Source organism: Ostrea edulis, chromosome 1 (assembly GCF_947568905.1).
Source record: "Ostrea edulis chromosome 1, xbOstEdul1.1, whole genome shotgun sequence".
NCBI lineage: Eukaryota > Metazoa > Mollusca > Bivalvia > Ostreida > Ostreidae > Ostrea > Ostrea edulis.
In genome coordinates, this window is record NC_079164.1 from 76,136,797 (window position 1) to 76,153,876 (window position 17,080).

At 36.4% G+C, this 17,080-nt stretch overlaps 1 protein-coding gene across 2 annotated transcripts; it reads right to left on the bottom strand.

Moving 5' to 3' along the window:
- Positions 1-1,691: 1,691 nt before the first annotated feature.
- LOC125680923 (Na(+)/citrate cotransporter-like) lies at positions 1,692-17,045 on the bottom strand. Of its 2 annotated transcripts, XM_048920745.2 has the most exons (14): positions 16,602-17,045; positions 13,430-13,579; positions 13,186-13,301; positions 11,505-11,650; positions 8,865-8,949; positions 7,971-8,138; positions 7,126-7,254; positions 6,906-6,989; positions 6,713-6,817; positions 6,430-6,512; positions 5,000-5,112; positions 3,975-4,136; positions 3,694-3,831; positions 1,692-2,657 (listed from the first exon to the last, which is right to left on the bottom strand). In XM_048920745.2, exons 1-14 carry the CDS (start codon positions 16,713-16,715, stop codon positions 2,469-2,471), a joined length of 1,782 nt encoding a protein of 593 aa, XP_048776702.1. In that variant the 5' UTR covers positions 16,716-17,045; the 3' UTR covers positions 1,692-2,468. The 2 variants fall into 2 exon arrangements, with proteins under 2 accessions (XP_048776702.1, XP_056017073.1); XM_056161098.1 differs by lacking the exon at positions 6,713-6,817 and having other exon boundaries at positions 16,602-16,958.
- Between the last annotated feature and the right edge of the window lie 35 nt (positions 17,046-17,080).

Sequence of the window (17,080 nt, forward strand, 5' to 3'; positions counted from 1 at the left end):
CCAACCATTCCTATCCTGGTTTCCCACTCTTCCACTTTACCATAACCTTAGTCTCATAATAAACTTCGAATATTGTTGTGGTCCAATAATGTTTGCCTCCGGTAGGGGACTATGTATTCCTATGCAATATTTTCACAATGCTAGTTTTCATTATTACAAAAAAAGAATTATACTAGAAAAGAGAAATCTGGATAACCTTGGGCTAGATATAAACAAAGGCTTTTAAAACCTGTCAGTCGATGAATATCAGTACAGAAACCCGATTCAAAAGATGGCATAGCTCAATATCAACGAACTTTACAGAAAATAAAATGCCAAACCTCTAAGTTAAGGTGTTAATGAACATGTTGGGGCATTGCATAATTCAAAGTTTGATTTTGTACTAAATCATTCGGGGGCTATATGTCACAGCTAAAGTAGCGAGATCCTTTATCATAACTGATCACAAATATTTCTTGAGACAGGGACTTTTGAACCAAGATCATTTTGGAAAGTTCACTCAGAATACATATACATGTACCTTATATACGCGTACTATACACGCAAAAAAGCTGAAAGCTCAAGTGAGCTTTTCTGATCCCCTGTTGTCCGTCGTCTGTCCGCCTGTAAACTTTTTACATTTTCGACTTCTTCTCTAGAACCATTGGGTAATTTCAACCAAACTTGGCAAAAGCATTCTTGGGTAAAGGGCTTTCAAATTTGTAATTGAAGGGTCATGCGCCCTTTAAAGGGGAGATAAATTCAGATCATCACAAAAATGCAAAAATAGGGTGGGGTCATTTAAAAATATTCTTCTCAAGAACCACTGAGCCAGAAGAGCTGAACTTTACAAGATAGCTTCCTGACATAGTGCAGATTCAAGTTTGTTAAAATCACGACCCCCGGGGATTGGATGGGGCCACAATAGGGGATCAAAGTTTTATATACAAATATATAGGGAAAATCTGTTAAAATCTTCTGCTAAAGAACCAATGGACTAGGAAAGTACAAATTTACACGAAAGCTTCCTGACATAGAGCAGATTCAAGTTTGTAAAACTCATCCACCCTGCGGTAGGCTGAGTCCACAATAGTGATAAGAGTTTTACATGCGAATATATAGGGAAAACCTTTAAATATAGGCCAAGGTGACTCAGGTGAGCGATGTGGCCCATGAGCCTCTTGTTGAAAAGGGATTGATCTTATATCACACAGATAAGTAATAGGCAAATGACCTTACATATGAAAAAGAATTTCAACAATTAGACCAAGGTCTTATCAGGGTCGTTTTGGAAATGTCAAGGTCACTCAATGTATACTTTATATATGGTAAAAGTGCGTTAGTTCAACGGTTTTTAAACAGGTATTGATCATTTATCACACAAATAAGTGATAGGGAAATATCTTTCAGACAAAGGTGATTGTCACCAAAATTTTACCTTCTAGACAAAAAATCCCGTGGGGATCCGGGTTAGAATACATATATGTAGGTCCTCGGTATCCCCTTGTTTGTCGTAAGAGGCGACTAAATGGGGCGGTCTCTCGGATGAGACTGCAAAAAACCGAGGTCCCGTGTTACAACAGGTGTGGCGCGATAAAGATCCCTCCCTGCTCAATGGCCATAAGCGCAGAGCATAGGCCTAAATTTTGCAGCCCTTCACCGACAGTGGTGACGTCTCCATATGAAAGGGACGTTAAACAATATACAATCAATCTAGATAAAACAGAAACCTTCATTTCAACAATATTTCAACAGTTATTGATCATTGTGCGAGTATGAAGTAGTTCATTGGTTAGATGCATTTCGGGGGCATCCATAAGTTTTATGATTTTGTTATACGCCCGTCTTATGGTACAGCGATGTCTGTACGTCCGCCTGTTCGGGAGTTCTGTTTTTCTCTGTCACATATGAAGTTGAACTTGCTATGTACATGTAGCTTCTTTGTGGATCACTTTAGATCAAGTTGCAATTTCGATCCCTTTCGATCTCTTGCAGGAGTTTTGTCCCATTATTCGAAAAGTAATGTTATATAGAGGTACATAATCTGTCTAGTTAACTCCTCCCACAATTTTAAAGTGATGAACATCTTGTTTTACAGAGTATTTGTATAGATATTGAAAATTTCCATGTGGCAAAAATTTTGATTATCTTCAATTTTTGAGAAAATTACAAGTTAAATTGTTGAACTTAGTCCGTTTTGAGGAATTAAAACATAGAGTACATGATTTATCTGGTGAACTCCTCCCACAGTTTTCAAGCGGTAACCTTCTTATTGTACAGAGTGTTTATATAGGTAATGAAAATGTGCATGTGACAAGGATTTTAATTTTCTTTAACTTTTGAAAAAATTAGAGGTTATCGAACTTAGTCAATTTTGAGGAATTATTTCATAGACAGTACATGATTAATCTGTTTTCTGTAAATAATCCAGCTCTCCGTTATAAAATAAAACCTCTTCATATGTCAATATTGAGAAGGAAAAAAAAGCTTCAAACGCATCTTATAGTTCCATTCAATGGCAACATTGTTGTTGTATTGTTGGCTATGATTGTCGAGTTCTCTTGTAGTCGAAAAACGTCCGGGAGGGTGTGGAAACCAAAGATCGCTTCTCCCCACGTCTCTGTTCCAAAGACCAACACGAACACAGCTATGATATTTAGCAGGAATCCAGCTTTGACCTAAATAGCGAAGTTTCAGTTTATAGTAAGAAGGAACAATTCAAAAGAATTAATCATGATAGATGATTTAAGGATAATGGCTCCTGATATATAAAATACATTTACAAATGGTGTATTTATCATGTACATCTATGACGAATTTCAAATTTTACGATAAAAGTGGGAGGGATGTCTCTTCTTTTCTTTTTTTATCGGTGAAACAAATTACACTAAGTCTAATTATTTTTGTCCTCAAAACTGAACATCTTGGCCGTTAAATATCTGCCATTATCAAAATTGTATTACAACAAACTTGCTAATACAAATATTTTTATGAACACCTTTTCTGAATTAGTAATGTTAAGTTTTCTAACATTTACATGTTAATTTTGTCTCATTATAAAGCAAATATGTGACACTATAAATAAACTATATTGATGTAAAGGTTTGTTATGTGCTGTTTTCCACCACACTCAACAGTTTTTCAATTATCTGGTGGCGCCCAGTTTTTGTTGGTGGAAGAAAGAACCCAGATACAATGTACATGGGAAGAGACCACCGACCTTCCGAAAGTAAACTGGGAAACTTTCTCACTTACTGGCGCGAGCGGGATTCGAATCCGTGCCGACCAGAGGTGAGAGTCCGTGTGATTTTGAGCGCGATGTTCTAACCACTCGGCCACAGAGGCCCAGATTTGTGTTTCGTCTATACAATGAAACCTCCACCGCAAAAGATAGTCCCTCCCAAATGTTGAATATAAAGCAATGTTTTCTTGAATTTGAAATTCATATAAATGTACTTTAAGATATACAGAATCTATTTTTGATGTTGAAATATTGTAGCGCATATCTCAGACTCGAGCATTTTCAAGGTATATGAAATTGATGTTACATAAATCGTTTAACAAATTGTTTTTAAAAAGAGATTGTTAGTATAATACACATCTTCTATCATAATACTGTCTAATATTCTTAATGTTGCCTTTAATCGATATACTTTTGTATTGCGTATACTAGACATAAAATATTTGGAGTTCTTTAATATTATTGTGGATTACCATATCAAACACCTTCACGTAGCCATAGGAAAAGACAACTGCATTCGGAGGAGTAGCCACCGGAAGCATAAACGCAAACGAGGTAGCAATGGCAGTAGGGAACATGAAGTACAAAGGATTGACTTTCAAAGTGATTGCCTGGTCAAACATAAAATATAAAATGTATTCAATAAGTCAGAATTTCATTAACTCAAAGGACGTAATCATTATAGAAGTTTTTCAATGAATATGAATTTTGAAATGTATACGGTCAGTAATAGAATACATGGCGTTATATTTACCAGTTCCTTCATGATGGGCATCATCAGAGTACATATAGCGGTGTTGCTGGTTACTTCTGTTGCAGCGGCTACTATGAAACACAGAACGAGGTTCATTACCCAAGGCTCAAAATCTTTAAACACGGTTAACTGTTCTCCAATCCATTTTGATAACCCCGACTCCTATACAAAACGAAAAATTGGGAAATACAATGACGCCTACTAGTACCAACACAAAATGTGTAAATATCGGAATTAATTTATTTCCATACACGGATGGAAGGTCAAGATGAACAGTTATCGATCTCATAACTCCTATAAGGATTACAAATGAGTTGAGCAAAACCGGATCCCTGGATATACCAGAGGTGGAATCAGGTGCCCAGGAGGAGTACGCATTCCCTGTCGACCGGTCACACCCACCGTAAGCCCTATATCTTGATCAAGTAAATTGAGTAATCCGTAGTGAAAATCTATGAAACACGTCAGACAGCATTTGACCCATTGATAAGTTGTATTGACAAACTAGATCAGTATAACGACCCTAGATCTAATTCTATTAGTGTTAGTGCTGTTTCCTTGAATGTTTTGCTTGCAGATTTCGTCAGCAATATTTTCTTATCCTGATCCAATCCTGCCGCCATTAATGCGATATTTGCTGACCCATTCGGGATCAGTGCATGTAAATGTTACCAAAACTACATGTTACATGAATGTTACCGGATGTAGGTCAATGCTGACTTTAATTAACATTGCTCTTTTCATTCTATAAATAAATTTACCACTGCTTTGTCCAATTTTATTAGGAAGAATGGTTTTGCTCATGTACTGTATGTAACAAAATATTACTCTTTGTAATAATTTGGATGTCAGAAATTATCTAAGTCTTGCTTTGTGACAATGCAGATTTTCATGGCAATCGATACATTTCTTTGGGCTTACTATTTATTAATGTCGTTGAAATGGAGTATATTCTATAAATGCACTACCAGATGCTAACATGCAATATATTTTTTGTGATTAGATTTTCTGTCAGTGTGACTTACCTCACTTCCTTTAGCTAAAGCAAATCCTCCTCCAAGCAGTAATACTACTCCCCATGGCACCATCTTTTCTGCCGCCTTCCAAGGAAGAAGAGCCGGTAAAGGTTTTCCTTTTTCTGATAACATTTTATACAATAATTCTTTAATATATAATTGAACCAAAGTCCCAGTCAGCTAATTTTTATTACAGCTAGGAAGTAAATAAATGTTAGAGGCGTTAATGTTAAATAACCAATCGTATGAATTTGGGAATCTTAATTGATTTTTGGTTCGATGTTGGAAAAATTATACATCATATTCATCTTGAAGTTTACGTGGATGTGAACATAATGTTTTAATAAACCTTTCCTAATTTGTTGGATTTCAGGCAATTAGAAACTTTAAGCTCGGAATTATTTACTCATTCAAAAAGAAGAATTATCATAACTATACAGGAGATGCACGTATATCCCAATAGTTACATATATATAAAACTTATACGGTACCAATTTTGATACACCAGATGCGCATTGCGACAAATAATGTCTCTTCAGTGATGCTCAAGCCGAAAGTTCGGAAATCCGAAATAACAATAAACTTGTAAGAGCTAAAAGGAAAAACAACAGAGTGCCAAAGACTGAAGCCAAATTCGTCTCGGGATCAGAGCTATACATGAGGGAGATAATCCTTAATTTTGAAATGAATTTCTAAATCTTACGACAGCAAGTAAATATACATCCGTATTTTCAAGCTAGTAACAAAGAACTTAGCTACTGCGCTGTAGAGACCCTCGGGGACTAACAGTCCACCAGCAGAGGCCTCAACCCAGGGATCGTAATGTAAAACTTATACGGTACCAATTTTGATGCACCATATATATCACAACGCCCGGATAAATGCTGTTCTATTCCCGGTTAATATAACTAATGACATCATTTTCTAGTGATACCAAGAGTAAGATGGTGTGATCCATGATATTTCCTTACCCCGGATTTTTGCCGGTTTCCGTTTAAGATTAGTGGATAGTTGTTTGTTTTACGTCTTTTGGAGAAATTTTCACTCACTGAGACCTCACCAGCTGAAATTTTAGACCTATGCACAGCACTCAGGGCCGTAGCAGTTCGTCAACTTGCCAACGCCTACTGCGACACGGGACCTCCTGCCCTTCATTTTCACTTTTAATAGCCGAGCGTTTGGTTAAGGAGCGATCACTACCTATATTTACGTCTGAGGTTTGGCGCGGCCATGGCATGGCACTAGTAGACTATACCACTGAGTTAGGGAGGGGTAGCTGATAATGAAGTAGAAAGCATCAAAAACAGGCAAATATTGATCAGAAGTCTCAAGTGAACTAACGAAACCGCATCGACAGTTTTCAATATGAAATATTGATTGTCATGTGTATTACATATTGTATATATAGGGCATGCGTAGATAAATAAAGCCATAAAAACCTTTGAATTTGTGTGGCAGGACTGACGGAAATATGAAAAGACTTATGGAAATTAGAATAGCTGGTGTAGAGTCGGTCACAGTTCTGAAAATAAATAATTTATCCCAAACGTGAATGTTTATATAATTGTATAAATAACAATCACAAACACTATACTCCATGAAAATTCAAAACATCCAGAGTAACAATTCTCACTCAGTATTTTACAGGAGTACTAACTGTAAAGCAGGTAAGTCTGTAATTCTAAACTCAAGTTCAACTTGTAAAACAGGTTTGAGACATACTTTTCAGGAAATATATCCCCCCATCCTCCAACTCCTCCTACTTCTCGGGTTACCCATAATACTGCCAGTAATACAAAGTGAAAGATAACCGCTCCCTGACCAAACCTACATATTAAATGGAGATATTACCTTCAGCATTACACTGCCATAATGCAACATATACAACGAACAAACAAGATAAAATGTTACCTACGTTATTGGTCCCAGATCTTCATACTGCTTCCTTATGATGCTGCTCACTCTCTTTGCTTGTTCCGGGGACTTTCTATTGTAAGTTCTTAAAAAGATAACAAATAAGTTGTATATCTTATCACATTGTTATATTCTGTGAATACAACTCTAGATAATTAGCTGGTTTTCATATAACTAGAAAAAGGTTTTATTGAGTTCATAGGGAGGCACAGTGTACTCACTTGCAGCGTAAAAACAAGATCTGAAGCCATATCCAGACAAGTACAACTATTATAGCCGATATCGGTAAACAGTACTGCATCCAGGTAGCAAACGTAATAGGCGAGGTGGCATTTCTTTCCTGAAAAGCACTGAGGAACAAAATGAATAACATATTCCACATGTTTTAAATCAAATAGCAGAGTAGGTGACATTGAGTCCTGTGTATTTCTGAAGAACCAACGCTTGGCGCGATACGGGACCTCCATTTCTAAGGTCATGTCCGAAAGACCCGTGATACAATGTACCCACTGCGTTTGGCGAAGGAGCAACCACTACCTATGCTTACGCCTTGGGTTGGACGAGGCCCTGACATGAGCGTGGCTCGAACTCAAGACCTCCCGGTTACGAAGCGAACGCTCTACCACTGAGCTACTGCTACTCTTGTAATACAGCAGGCATGTTCACGAAACTTTCCTAATACATGTATATGTCTTAAGAAATAACTTCGAAAAAAGATTAGAAACATCCTAAGATCAACTTGAAACACGTCTTGGGATGTATCTCGACGATATCCTAGGAACATCTTAAATTAGAACGTCCTAACTACTTAGGAACATTTTTATTCCTTTATTTTTAATCATACACATAATATTCGTGACAATATGCAACCAAAGGCTAAATCTAAGTAGTCTAGCAGGTTGTCAATGTCTCTAAATATCCATACATGGTATCTGAGCTCTTTGCATCAATATCATTACACAATTTTGTCCTAAGATAGCTTCGTGAACATGCCTGCAGGTTAGTGTACCTGACTTGTAATTATTTTACTTAATGCGGAATACTTTAAAAACTATCCCCTACTTACTTCTCCGCAGCACCTTTCATAATGACATTAGGCCCAGTTCCGGTAAGGCTTGCCACACCTCCACAGTTTGCAGAATAGGCTATTGCCAGCGACAACGCCTTACATAATCGTAGAAACTCTGCATCGTTAGTCCTCGTCGTGTCGTCATTTTTCTCTGCATCGTGTACCCTAAATTCAATATGTCCACATCACTACATAGGCTGTTATTTAACCCATTAGAATAAGACACCGGTTCCTATTAGTTGAAAACTACTAGGTATAAATATTACATTAACTGAGACAGTAGTAACAGGTGTCTTAATGTAAAACTTTATGACAAACGGGGTGACTTTAGCTTCTCCAGCGTCAACTTCCCATAATTTTGTACCAATATTCCATTATCGTCTACTTTTGGTTTTTATGTCTCTCAACTGGCAGCTATAATGATCTAATTTGTAAATACATCTGCCATTAAGTCAAATGCTGTCTGACACGTTCCATGCCAATTGTTATGCTAGTGTTTTGACTACGGACTATTCCGTTTACCTGATCAAGATATAGGGCTAAGGATGGTTGTAAACGGTTAACAGATTATGCCTACACCTCCTCGGCACCTGATGCCACCTCCAGTGAGTCGGGGGGGGGGGGGGTCATGTTTGTCGTTATCTTTATTTTGTGCTCTATAGAATTAATGAGATTGATCAATATCTGTTATCATTCCTTTTCAAGATTGACAATACGGCAAGATGATAAAACGATTTATGCCCTCAGCTGAGTGACATCAGCACTTGTCAAGTATGCGTCACTCTACTTCAGGTGTCATACTCCGACCTGGAAACTAGTGATGTTTTCATCCTTCAGGACATTTTAAACGTGTACTTAATAAGTTGATACTTTGATGTAATTAGTACTCACACATGTTTTTCCTGATCATCAGCTAAATTTCCGTTGTTGCTATGCTTTTTGTTTACGTCCACTTCCAGTTCTATATCATCGAGGACTAAATAAAATAAAATTCCATACACAATTCATCATGGAGCCGCATAAAGTTCTACAAAGTACGTACCTTAATTCTATGTTAAATGAATACTCATGTAGTTGTGCTAAATGTAGATTTATCGCACTTTCATTTTCACCACGCTTCAATGAAGGTAATTTTAAAGAATCTGAGTACACGCATTTTTATCATATCAAAGGCGAATCTCATTTACATGACCCTTAAAAGAATTGAATGCAAGATATTGTTTAATTGTTCGTGTGAAAAATAGCGATATCGTGTCTAAGCGTTTAATCTTTAGAAAAACTACCGGTACCTCGTAAACTGTTTTATGGTATAAAAGGGATAGGCTTATGTGTTAAATTTAATTTTCTGAAACAAAAAATCTAAATAAATGCGGTTAAGGGGTTGCGTTGTGGTTGCGACACATTTCACAATATATAAACAACTGCACCTTACTCATCACAGTGTATTCAAGTTAAGGAACAATGGGAATAGCAATAAACAGATAAATTTTTTCTGGAATCTATCGAAAACAGGATGTGCATAAATATAATTTAAATATAGAGTATTCCATGGAATCTGTAACATTACTGTGTTATAAACAATAACATATTAAGATCCATGAGTTATATTATCAATTTTCCATTGAAAATATTCAGTTTTATTTATTTCCGTGTTCTTACCCAAGGGGTCATGGAGTGAAGTAAGTTTATCATGTAAACAATATGTATCAGTTGTAGAGTTGTGTTATCTAGAGAGAAAAAGTATACTCTTATAGGAGTTCCTCAGGGGTCAATTTTAGGACCATTATTCTTTATTTTGCACAGTAATGATTATCCAAATATCTTGGACATTCTTCAGTTACAATGTATGAAGATGACACTTCACAGGACGTGAGTGATAAATCTATCGTTGTAATTGAATCAAATCTGCAAGAGGACTTTGAGTTGGGTGCAGAATGGATGCTTAAAAATAAACTCCTGACAGTATAAATCTTCAAAAATCACAATGTATGTTTATTGTCACGTCTCAAAGATTACGAAGAAGTCGAATTTGAAATGTAGATTTTAATGTCGTACAAATTGAATTGGTTGATTGATTGATGTTTTCTGCCACACTCAACAATTTTTCAGTTATCTGGTGGCACCCAGTTTTTTATTGGTGGAAGAGAGAACCCAGATACAATGTACCTGGGAAGAGACCACCGACCTTCCGAAAGTAAACTGGGAAACTTTCTCACTTACCGGCGCGAGCGGGATTCGAACTCGCGCCGACAGAGGTGAATTGAATTTGTGAAGCAGGCTAAACTACACGTGTAGTAGGTGTTTATTGCTAGCGCCGTCGGGCGACATCATATACGCTAGTGCTTTTGCATCTAATGTGCATGCTTGGGGCCATAATGTGGCATTCTGGGAGTTACAATTGGTGTCTCGAATTTATTTTACAGTTAAATCCCTGATGATGAAATTTTTTACACAAGTAATAAAAATGTGTTCATACAATTTACAGGTAGCAATCTGATTTTGTTTTGCGAGCTAACATTAGACACGAGTTCCACGTACATGTCACATGTAGGCTGGTTCCCGTCCCCGCTACTTATTGATAACTCGTTTTGTGGTTCCCAAAACGAGTGATCAATGAGTGTTGAGAGCGGGGACCAGAATGTTGCAAGCTGCCTAAAATATCTTGATTTGTTTTACATGATGAAATCATTGATAACGCTTATACACTTGTAACGTTTTAAATACCACGCTGGACATTCGGATATTTTAAAAGAGCCGGATCGGACACCAAGAACCGTGTCAAAGATTAAAAACGCCGTTTTAGGATAAATACATAATATTCAATCTCAGCGATCGTTTCATTTAGGCTTTGCTGGTCATATTCAAGACCTGGTTGTGGATGAGTTTTCTTTCCCGTGAACGCGAATGACCTCGCATTTGTTAGGGTTAAATGTCAATACTGGTTTCATTCTTCTTCTCTTGATAATATTTCATAGAATTTTCATATACTCCTAAAGTTAATCTGCTCTAAAAAAAGAACAAAAGGATAATTCTCAAGTGAATGTTAAAACTGAAAATAAGGCTGAGTAAAATTTGAGGCAAATAGTATGTACTTTTAGAATAGGTTGCTAAGAAAATTTGTACACGGGTTTCTATACTACAAATCAAACACTGATCATTATAAAAATGCTAGTATTTTTCCATTTCTGTTGAATGTTATACCCCTGTCGTAGCCCCACCATACATTCAAGGTTTAAATCTTTTAGATTCAGAAATATAGTAACCAACACGGACGTGCATGTACTGTCATTACAAGTAAATTGAAACAAAAATGGCCACGTTCTGTGGGAGAAAATGTTCAAAAAGTATTAATGAATTATGTCCAAAATTGCTGGTGCACAATTTTATTATTCAACCAGTCACTGTTGAAAGTGTGATTGATTTTGAATGAATCTACTGCATTTACAGACCCGAAGTGTTTCAGATGCCGCCATTCCTAGGCCTTGGCTTACGTCTGGGATTACAGATAAAAGTAAAGATAAAGAATGAAACCTGTGATATCATCCGTCTTTGTTTCCTGTGATTCTTTGAGTTGCGACAGAACAGCGTTCGCGATAGGAATCATCATGGCCGTGGTGGCTGTGTTGCTGATCCACATAGACAGAAACCACGTGGGTAACATCATCCCAAGCATCAACCTGGAAAGCCTCACTTTTGAAAATAACGACAAATTGTATTTTGTTTTAATAATAGAATAGGTCGTTTTATCATTGATAGCTGAATAATACAGGTCGTTGTGTAATACAGCAGGTCAGGTGAGTAGCAGAATGAAATTAAACAAGAAGTACTGTGAGCAATGCTCACTAAGAATACCCCCCGCTTACCCCAATCTCCCAAAGGGTGTTGGTAATAGGTATAAACTACCTCTTTTCTGAGTGTAAAAAACAAATGGTATGACAAACCTTGAGTATTCTCGTTTGTAGGGAGAAATGGATTATCTAGGAACACAGCATCTCCATGCGATGAAAAAAGCCGTTAAAGAATTTAAATGGAAACCACATTGCTACTTCGATGTCCAGTGCGCGTGACCTTTGACCTTTTGACCCCAAATTCGATAGGGAACATCTTCATCCCATGGGTAGTCCATATGTATGATATGGTGACTGGAGGTGGAAAGGATAACGCTTTAGAGCCCGGAAACCGTATTGCTACTTCAATGTCCAGTGCGCTTGACCTTTGACCTTTTGACCCCAAAATCGATAGGAAACATCTTCATCCCATGGGTAGTCCATATATATGATATGGTGACGGTAGATGGAAAGGATAATGCTTTAGAGCCCGGAAACCATTGCGTCTACAGACGGACGGACAGACAGACGGACAACCCGATTCCAGTATAAACCCCCCCCCCCCCCCCCCACACACACACAACTTGTTGCGGGGGGTATAATTATTAAAATTAAATGACGAATTTCAAACACTAAAAATAAAAAACAAATAAATATGATTGTGTAGATGTGTTTGTGTGTGTCTTTAGTTAACAGTTACGCGCTGCTAGGAGGTGTGATTCTGCAGGGCGGATTTAAAGGGGCATGGACAGGATTTGACTTGAAAATTTTCATATTTTATTTTTCCATTTTCAATGTTTACAATGCTTATTAACTAAGGTATTTCTAACGGTCAACAAAATTGTCGAGTTACAAGAGAGATACTTAAAATTTAATCACAATTCTAAGTTATATAAACACAGCTCAGTTAATTTTGAAGACAAGTAATCAGTTTCTAGTGTTTGTCACACCTCATTCTGTTTTATACATGATATTTTCTGTTAAGCAATATATTTGTAAACAAAGCATGGCACGAGTATTGTTTACATAACAAAGACTTGTGAGTGCTGTACAGGTTTCTCATTTTAAACTTAACAACTGGCATTCAAATTTTGTTGATCACTTGAAATACATTAGTTAAGCATTGTAAACAATGAGAGTGGGAAAATAAATTTGAAATTTTTCAGTTTAAATCGTGCCCATGCCCCTTTAATTCCGGACTGGGGCGGAAGTGGGTATCCATATATAATGAGTATTTACACAAAGAAATAATCTTGCCTAATACTCCAAACATTAACAAAATTAGTGCCTAAAACTATTCATTTTACATTTTGATTAGTCTTCACCATTTGTGGAAAAACTGTCAGTGGAGATATATCATCGATATTTTGATACGTTTTACTTGCCATCTTGGTTCGGACCCAACAAACATGAGGACTCTGAGGGCCAGACGTTTGTGGATGTTCCAGTACTCAATGGCTGCCGCCATGATCAGACCTCCAAGAAAGAGAGCAGACGTGTCCTATCAAGGAATCCGGAAGTAAATACAATAGAATTACGAAATAAATGAATTAGAATTAATAATATAACATTACATAATTGTTTTCTTCTTTAATGTAGCATAATACATTTCCTTTGTGTGATACGTACGTTGATATATTTCTCTGATACGTGTTTTGCGTACAAAAGTCCAACCATAGGAAACAATATAATTGGTAGTAATGACGTCACGGCTATTGGGAGAGCCTCTGTTATCCAAAACACCGCCATAATGATAATGCAATAGGCACATTTTGTTTCCTGCAACATCGTCAATTATATTATCATATACATGTAATAAATTGCATAAATAATACATACCGTGAGTGGAGAAAAGGCAATGATATGTCTGGATTAAATGTGAGGTGGCGATAGCTTGTGGAACCAGGTAAGGTAAGAGACCGATTAAGCAACATCCTCATGACCTACCGTTCACTGGAATTTCTAATTGGAGCTCATTCAAATTTACTTTGAAAATTACGTTCAATGAAGGTTGATTGATTTATTGAATATTTCACTCGTATGGAGACATCACCACTGCTGGTGAAGGGCTGCAAAATCTCGGCCTATGCTAGGGGCGTATGGCCTTTGAGCAGGGAGGGATCTTTATCGTGCCACACCTGCTGTGACACGGTACCTCGGTTTTGGCGGTCTCGTCCGAAGGACCGCCCCATTTAGTCGCCCTCTACGATAATCAAGGGTCAATGAGAACCTATTCTAACCCGAATCCTCACGGGACCAATGAAGGTGAGGAACAGTGATCAATCTCACAACATAAGGAATACAAACACGGACCCCAGGATATACCAGAGATGGGATCAAATGTCTAGGAAGAGTAAGCATCCCCTGTCGACCAGTCACAACCGCCATGAGCACTATATCTTGATCAGATAAACGGAGTAATCCGTAGTCAAAATCAGTGTGCCAAGACCGGCTTAACAATCGATATGAAACACGTCATACAGCATTAGACCCAGTGGTAGGTCAAAATGATACCATGATTACAAAAATCACACCATCCATTTATTAGATCGTTATACAATGAATATCGTAAGTGTATTTTATAAAACTTTATGTAAATTCTCTTTGGCATATTTATTGCGATTTCTGTGACACAAGTAAACTTTATTCTATTTAAAACAAAGTGTTACCGTGTAACATTGTAATGAAACGCCCAGACGAAGTGATTATCTCAAGAATAAGCATCGGTCATTCAAAATTGACGCATTCTTACTTCGGCTTAGAACGTCAACGTGAATGTATATCTTGTGAGTGTTCATTAATTATACATCACATTCTTTTAGAATTTAGTGATTTTTCGCCCATAAGAAATATAGTTTTTGATAATGTGCAATGAATGTAAGAACTTTTACAAATATTGACAGTTATTATTATACAATTTTTACAGAAAACTCTGAATACTTTTAAAATGCAACGGCTTTTAAAATACATTGTACATGTACATGAAATGATGTGTATTTTTACTTGTTTACGTACTTTTAAACTTAATGTCCGTCGGATGGAACGTTAAAGGATACCCTGTGTCAAGAAAAAGAATAGTCTCACTGTTAAAGTGGGGGGGGTAGTGGCCGTCAGGGAAACGTCAACACTCACAACTCACAACTGAACATATCTCAGTGTTAATCGCCGTAAAATGACTGAAATATTGCCAAAACTGCATAAAACCATGAACAATTAATAATTGTTAATAACATATTTGCTATATTGATAGACCATTACATTTAGAAAATGCCAATGGCAAGAGAATGGTTTTCAGTATTATGGATTTTTTTTCTTCACATCATCAAATTGACAACGTAGAATAAGGATATTGATAGGCAGCGTGTGGGATGTTATATTGGTGCTTTGTACAAAGCAATAAGTGTGTTCCAGGAAATGTAACCAACACTATATAAAGGAAATATTCTGGTCGATGAGGACTTCCATCCTATTGTAAAATACAAACCTAAAACAGACATCACACTGTTATCCCAAGATAAAACTATATCAAGTATTGTGGAATCCTTTCGTGGAGCTCAATATTCCCTATCCCAGGGATTTCAAACACCAAAGAAATACATAATTGACATGGTAATTTTTTAATGTACAAAAACCATATCCAGGAAGTTACAACCAACGAAACAGTAAAATCTTGACAAACATCTCCACAAAATTAAATTATTCTACAGTATTGACATTAGCACCCCCCCCCCCCTCCCCTTCCATCTGAAATAAAGACTGGCTCAGTCATCAATATATTCTGTAATTTAAATGTATTACTATCTTATCAAAAACAGCATGAACACTTCATTGTATATGTCAGACAGTCTTATCAATCTTCCTGAGTGTTAAGCATGTCAAATACATGTCTGGCAAAGAACATACACTGTCAAGGACTAAGCAAACAAGAATCCCTGTTTCGGCATCCTAACGAAGTATGACCGCGGTATTGAATGCAAAAACAAAGTTCAACAGAAAGATAATACACACACAGTCTTCTTGGTGCGGCGACATTATGCAACGTGACAAAAGTGGAATGTGAAATGAGAGAGAGAAAAAAAGAGTAAAATATTATGCCATATAGCTTTATATATGTACCATATACTTTATTAATTACCGCATTACATTACCTTGTCTCATCTGATTGGTTCAGTTCGCTATTAAGCAAGACAATTTGAACTTAAATCTCAACGATGCAATAATCAAGTAGATCTTTGTTTTCTGCGACTCATGAGGATCTAATCTAGTTTCTTCCCCAATGAACCATTTACAAAGTACGCGTAGATAAAAACGAGGGCGATTAATCAGACGATTAATCAGACGAGGAGACATATTTTCTTGGACTGAGAATACCAGCAATAATGATTACAATGTTGTTATATGTAAGCGTGTTTTTAAAAATCTCGACAAGTATAAGTACATAAGTAGTAAATTTTAAATCGGAGTTAACATTTTGAAAGTAAATTATAAACTGTACACTCTTTCATGCATTGCATCAACTGAATTCTTTGTTTAACATTGTGTATATATGTATATCATCTCTATATTGTTTTGTGCAATATGAGAATAAATTGAATTGAATTGAAAGTAAATTTCAAAGCATAAATTTCAAAGTGCAAATTCTTATTATCAAAGTTTGAAGTAAATACCAATATTCATAATACTATTTTTGTTTTAAAGAAATATTTTTGAAAGAAAGAAAATATACTACATGTAGTACCATATATTTGTACAAAAGTACTAAATAAATGAAAAAATGGAAAGTGAAAATATTGTTACTTACGTTTCCATCAACAAAAAGAATAAGCGGCAACAAAACAATTGGTGTTAAAATGACGATAATGATGTTTCTTATATTCAGCAGTAGTCTTTTAGGTGTTTGAGCTCCAGTTCCCATGCTGTCTTATGATTAATTACTTAATCTAATAAAGAATTCAATTTTTATAATGATTTAAACATGTTCAACAACACATCCTTCTGAAACGTAAAGGTAAGTGACTCAAATATCGTGGTAAGAAGCAGGTCACATGACGAGGATTTTATCACGGAAAAGTCTTCATTGATCAAGAAAGAGTACAAGCTTGTCATTGAAAAATAATGCGGACAAAATGAGGTTCCACTCTGATAAAATACAACGTCAAGAATAGGTTATCCTGAACACACGAATGATAACATTGACGAGAGGAAAAGCAAATTTACTTATCCGAGTAAAAAAAAGATGAGCAATGTCAATGTAGATGCATACACAGGTAAACAAGCAAC

Excerpts from the sequence above, each read along its gene's own strand:
- LOC125680923 (XM_048920745.2), bottom strand. The coding sequence starts at position 16,715 with ATGGGAACTGGAGCTCAAACACCTAAAAGACTACTGCTGAATATAAGA. Across the intron at positions 11,651-13,185 it reads GTTGGGTCCGAACCAAGATG|GTTGATGCTTGGGATGATGT; the intron begins GCAAGTAAAACG and ends GAGGCTTTCCAG. Across the intron at positions 7,255-7,970 it reads ATGAAAGGTGCTGCGGAGAA|TGCTTTTCAGGAAAGAAATG; the intron begins GTAAGTAGGGGA and ends TTTGTTCCTCAG.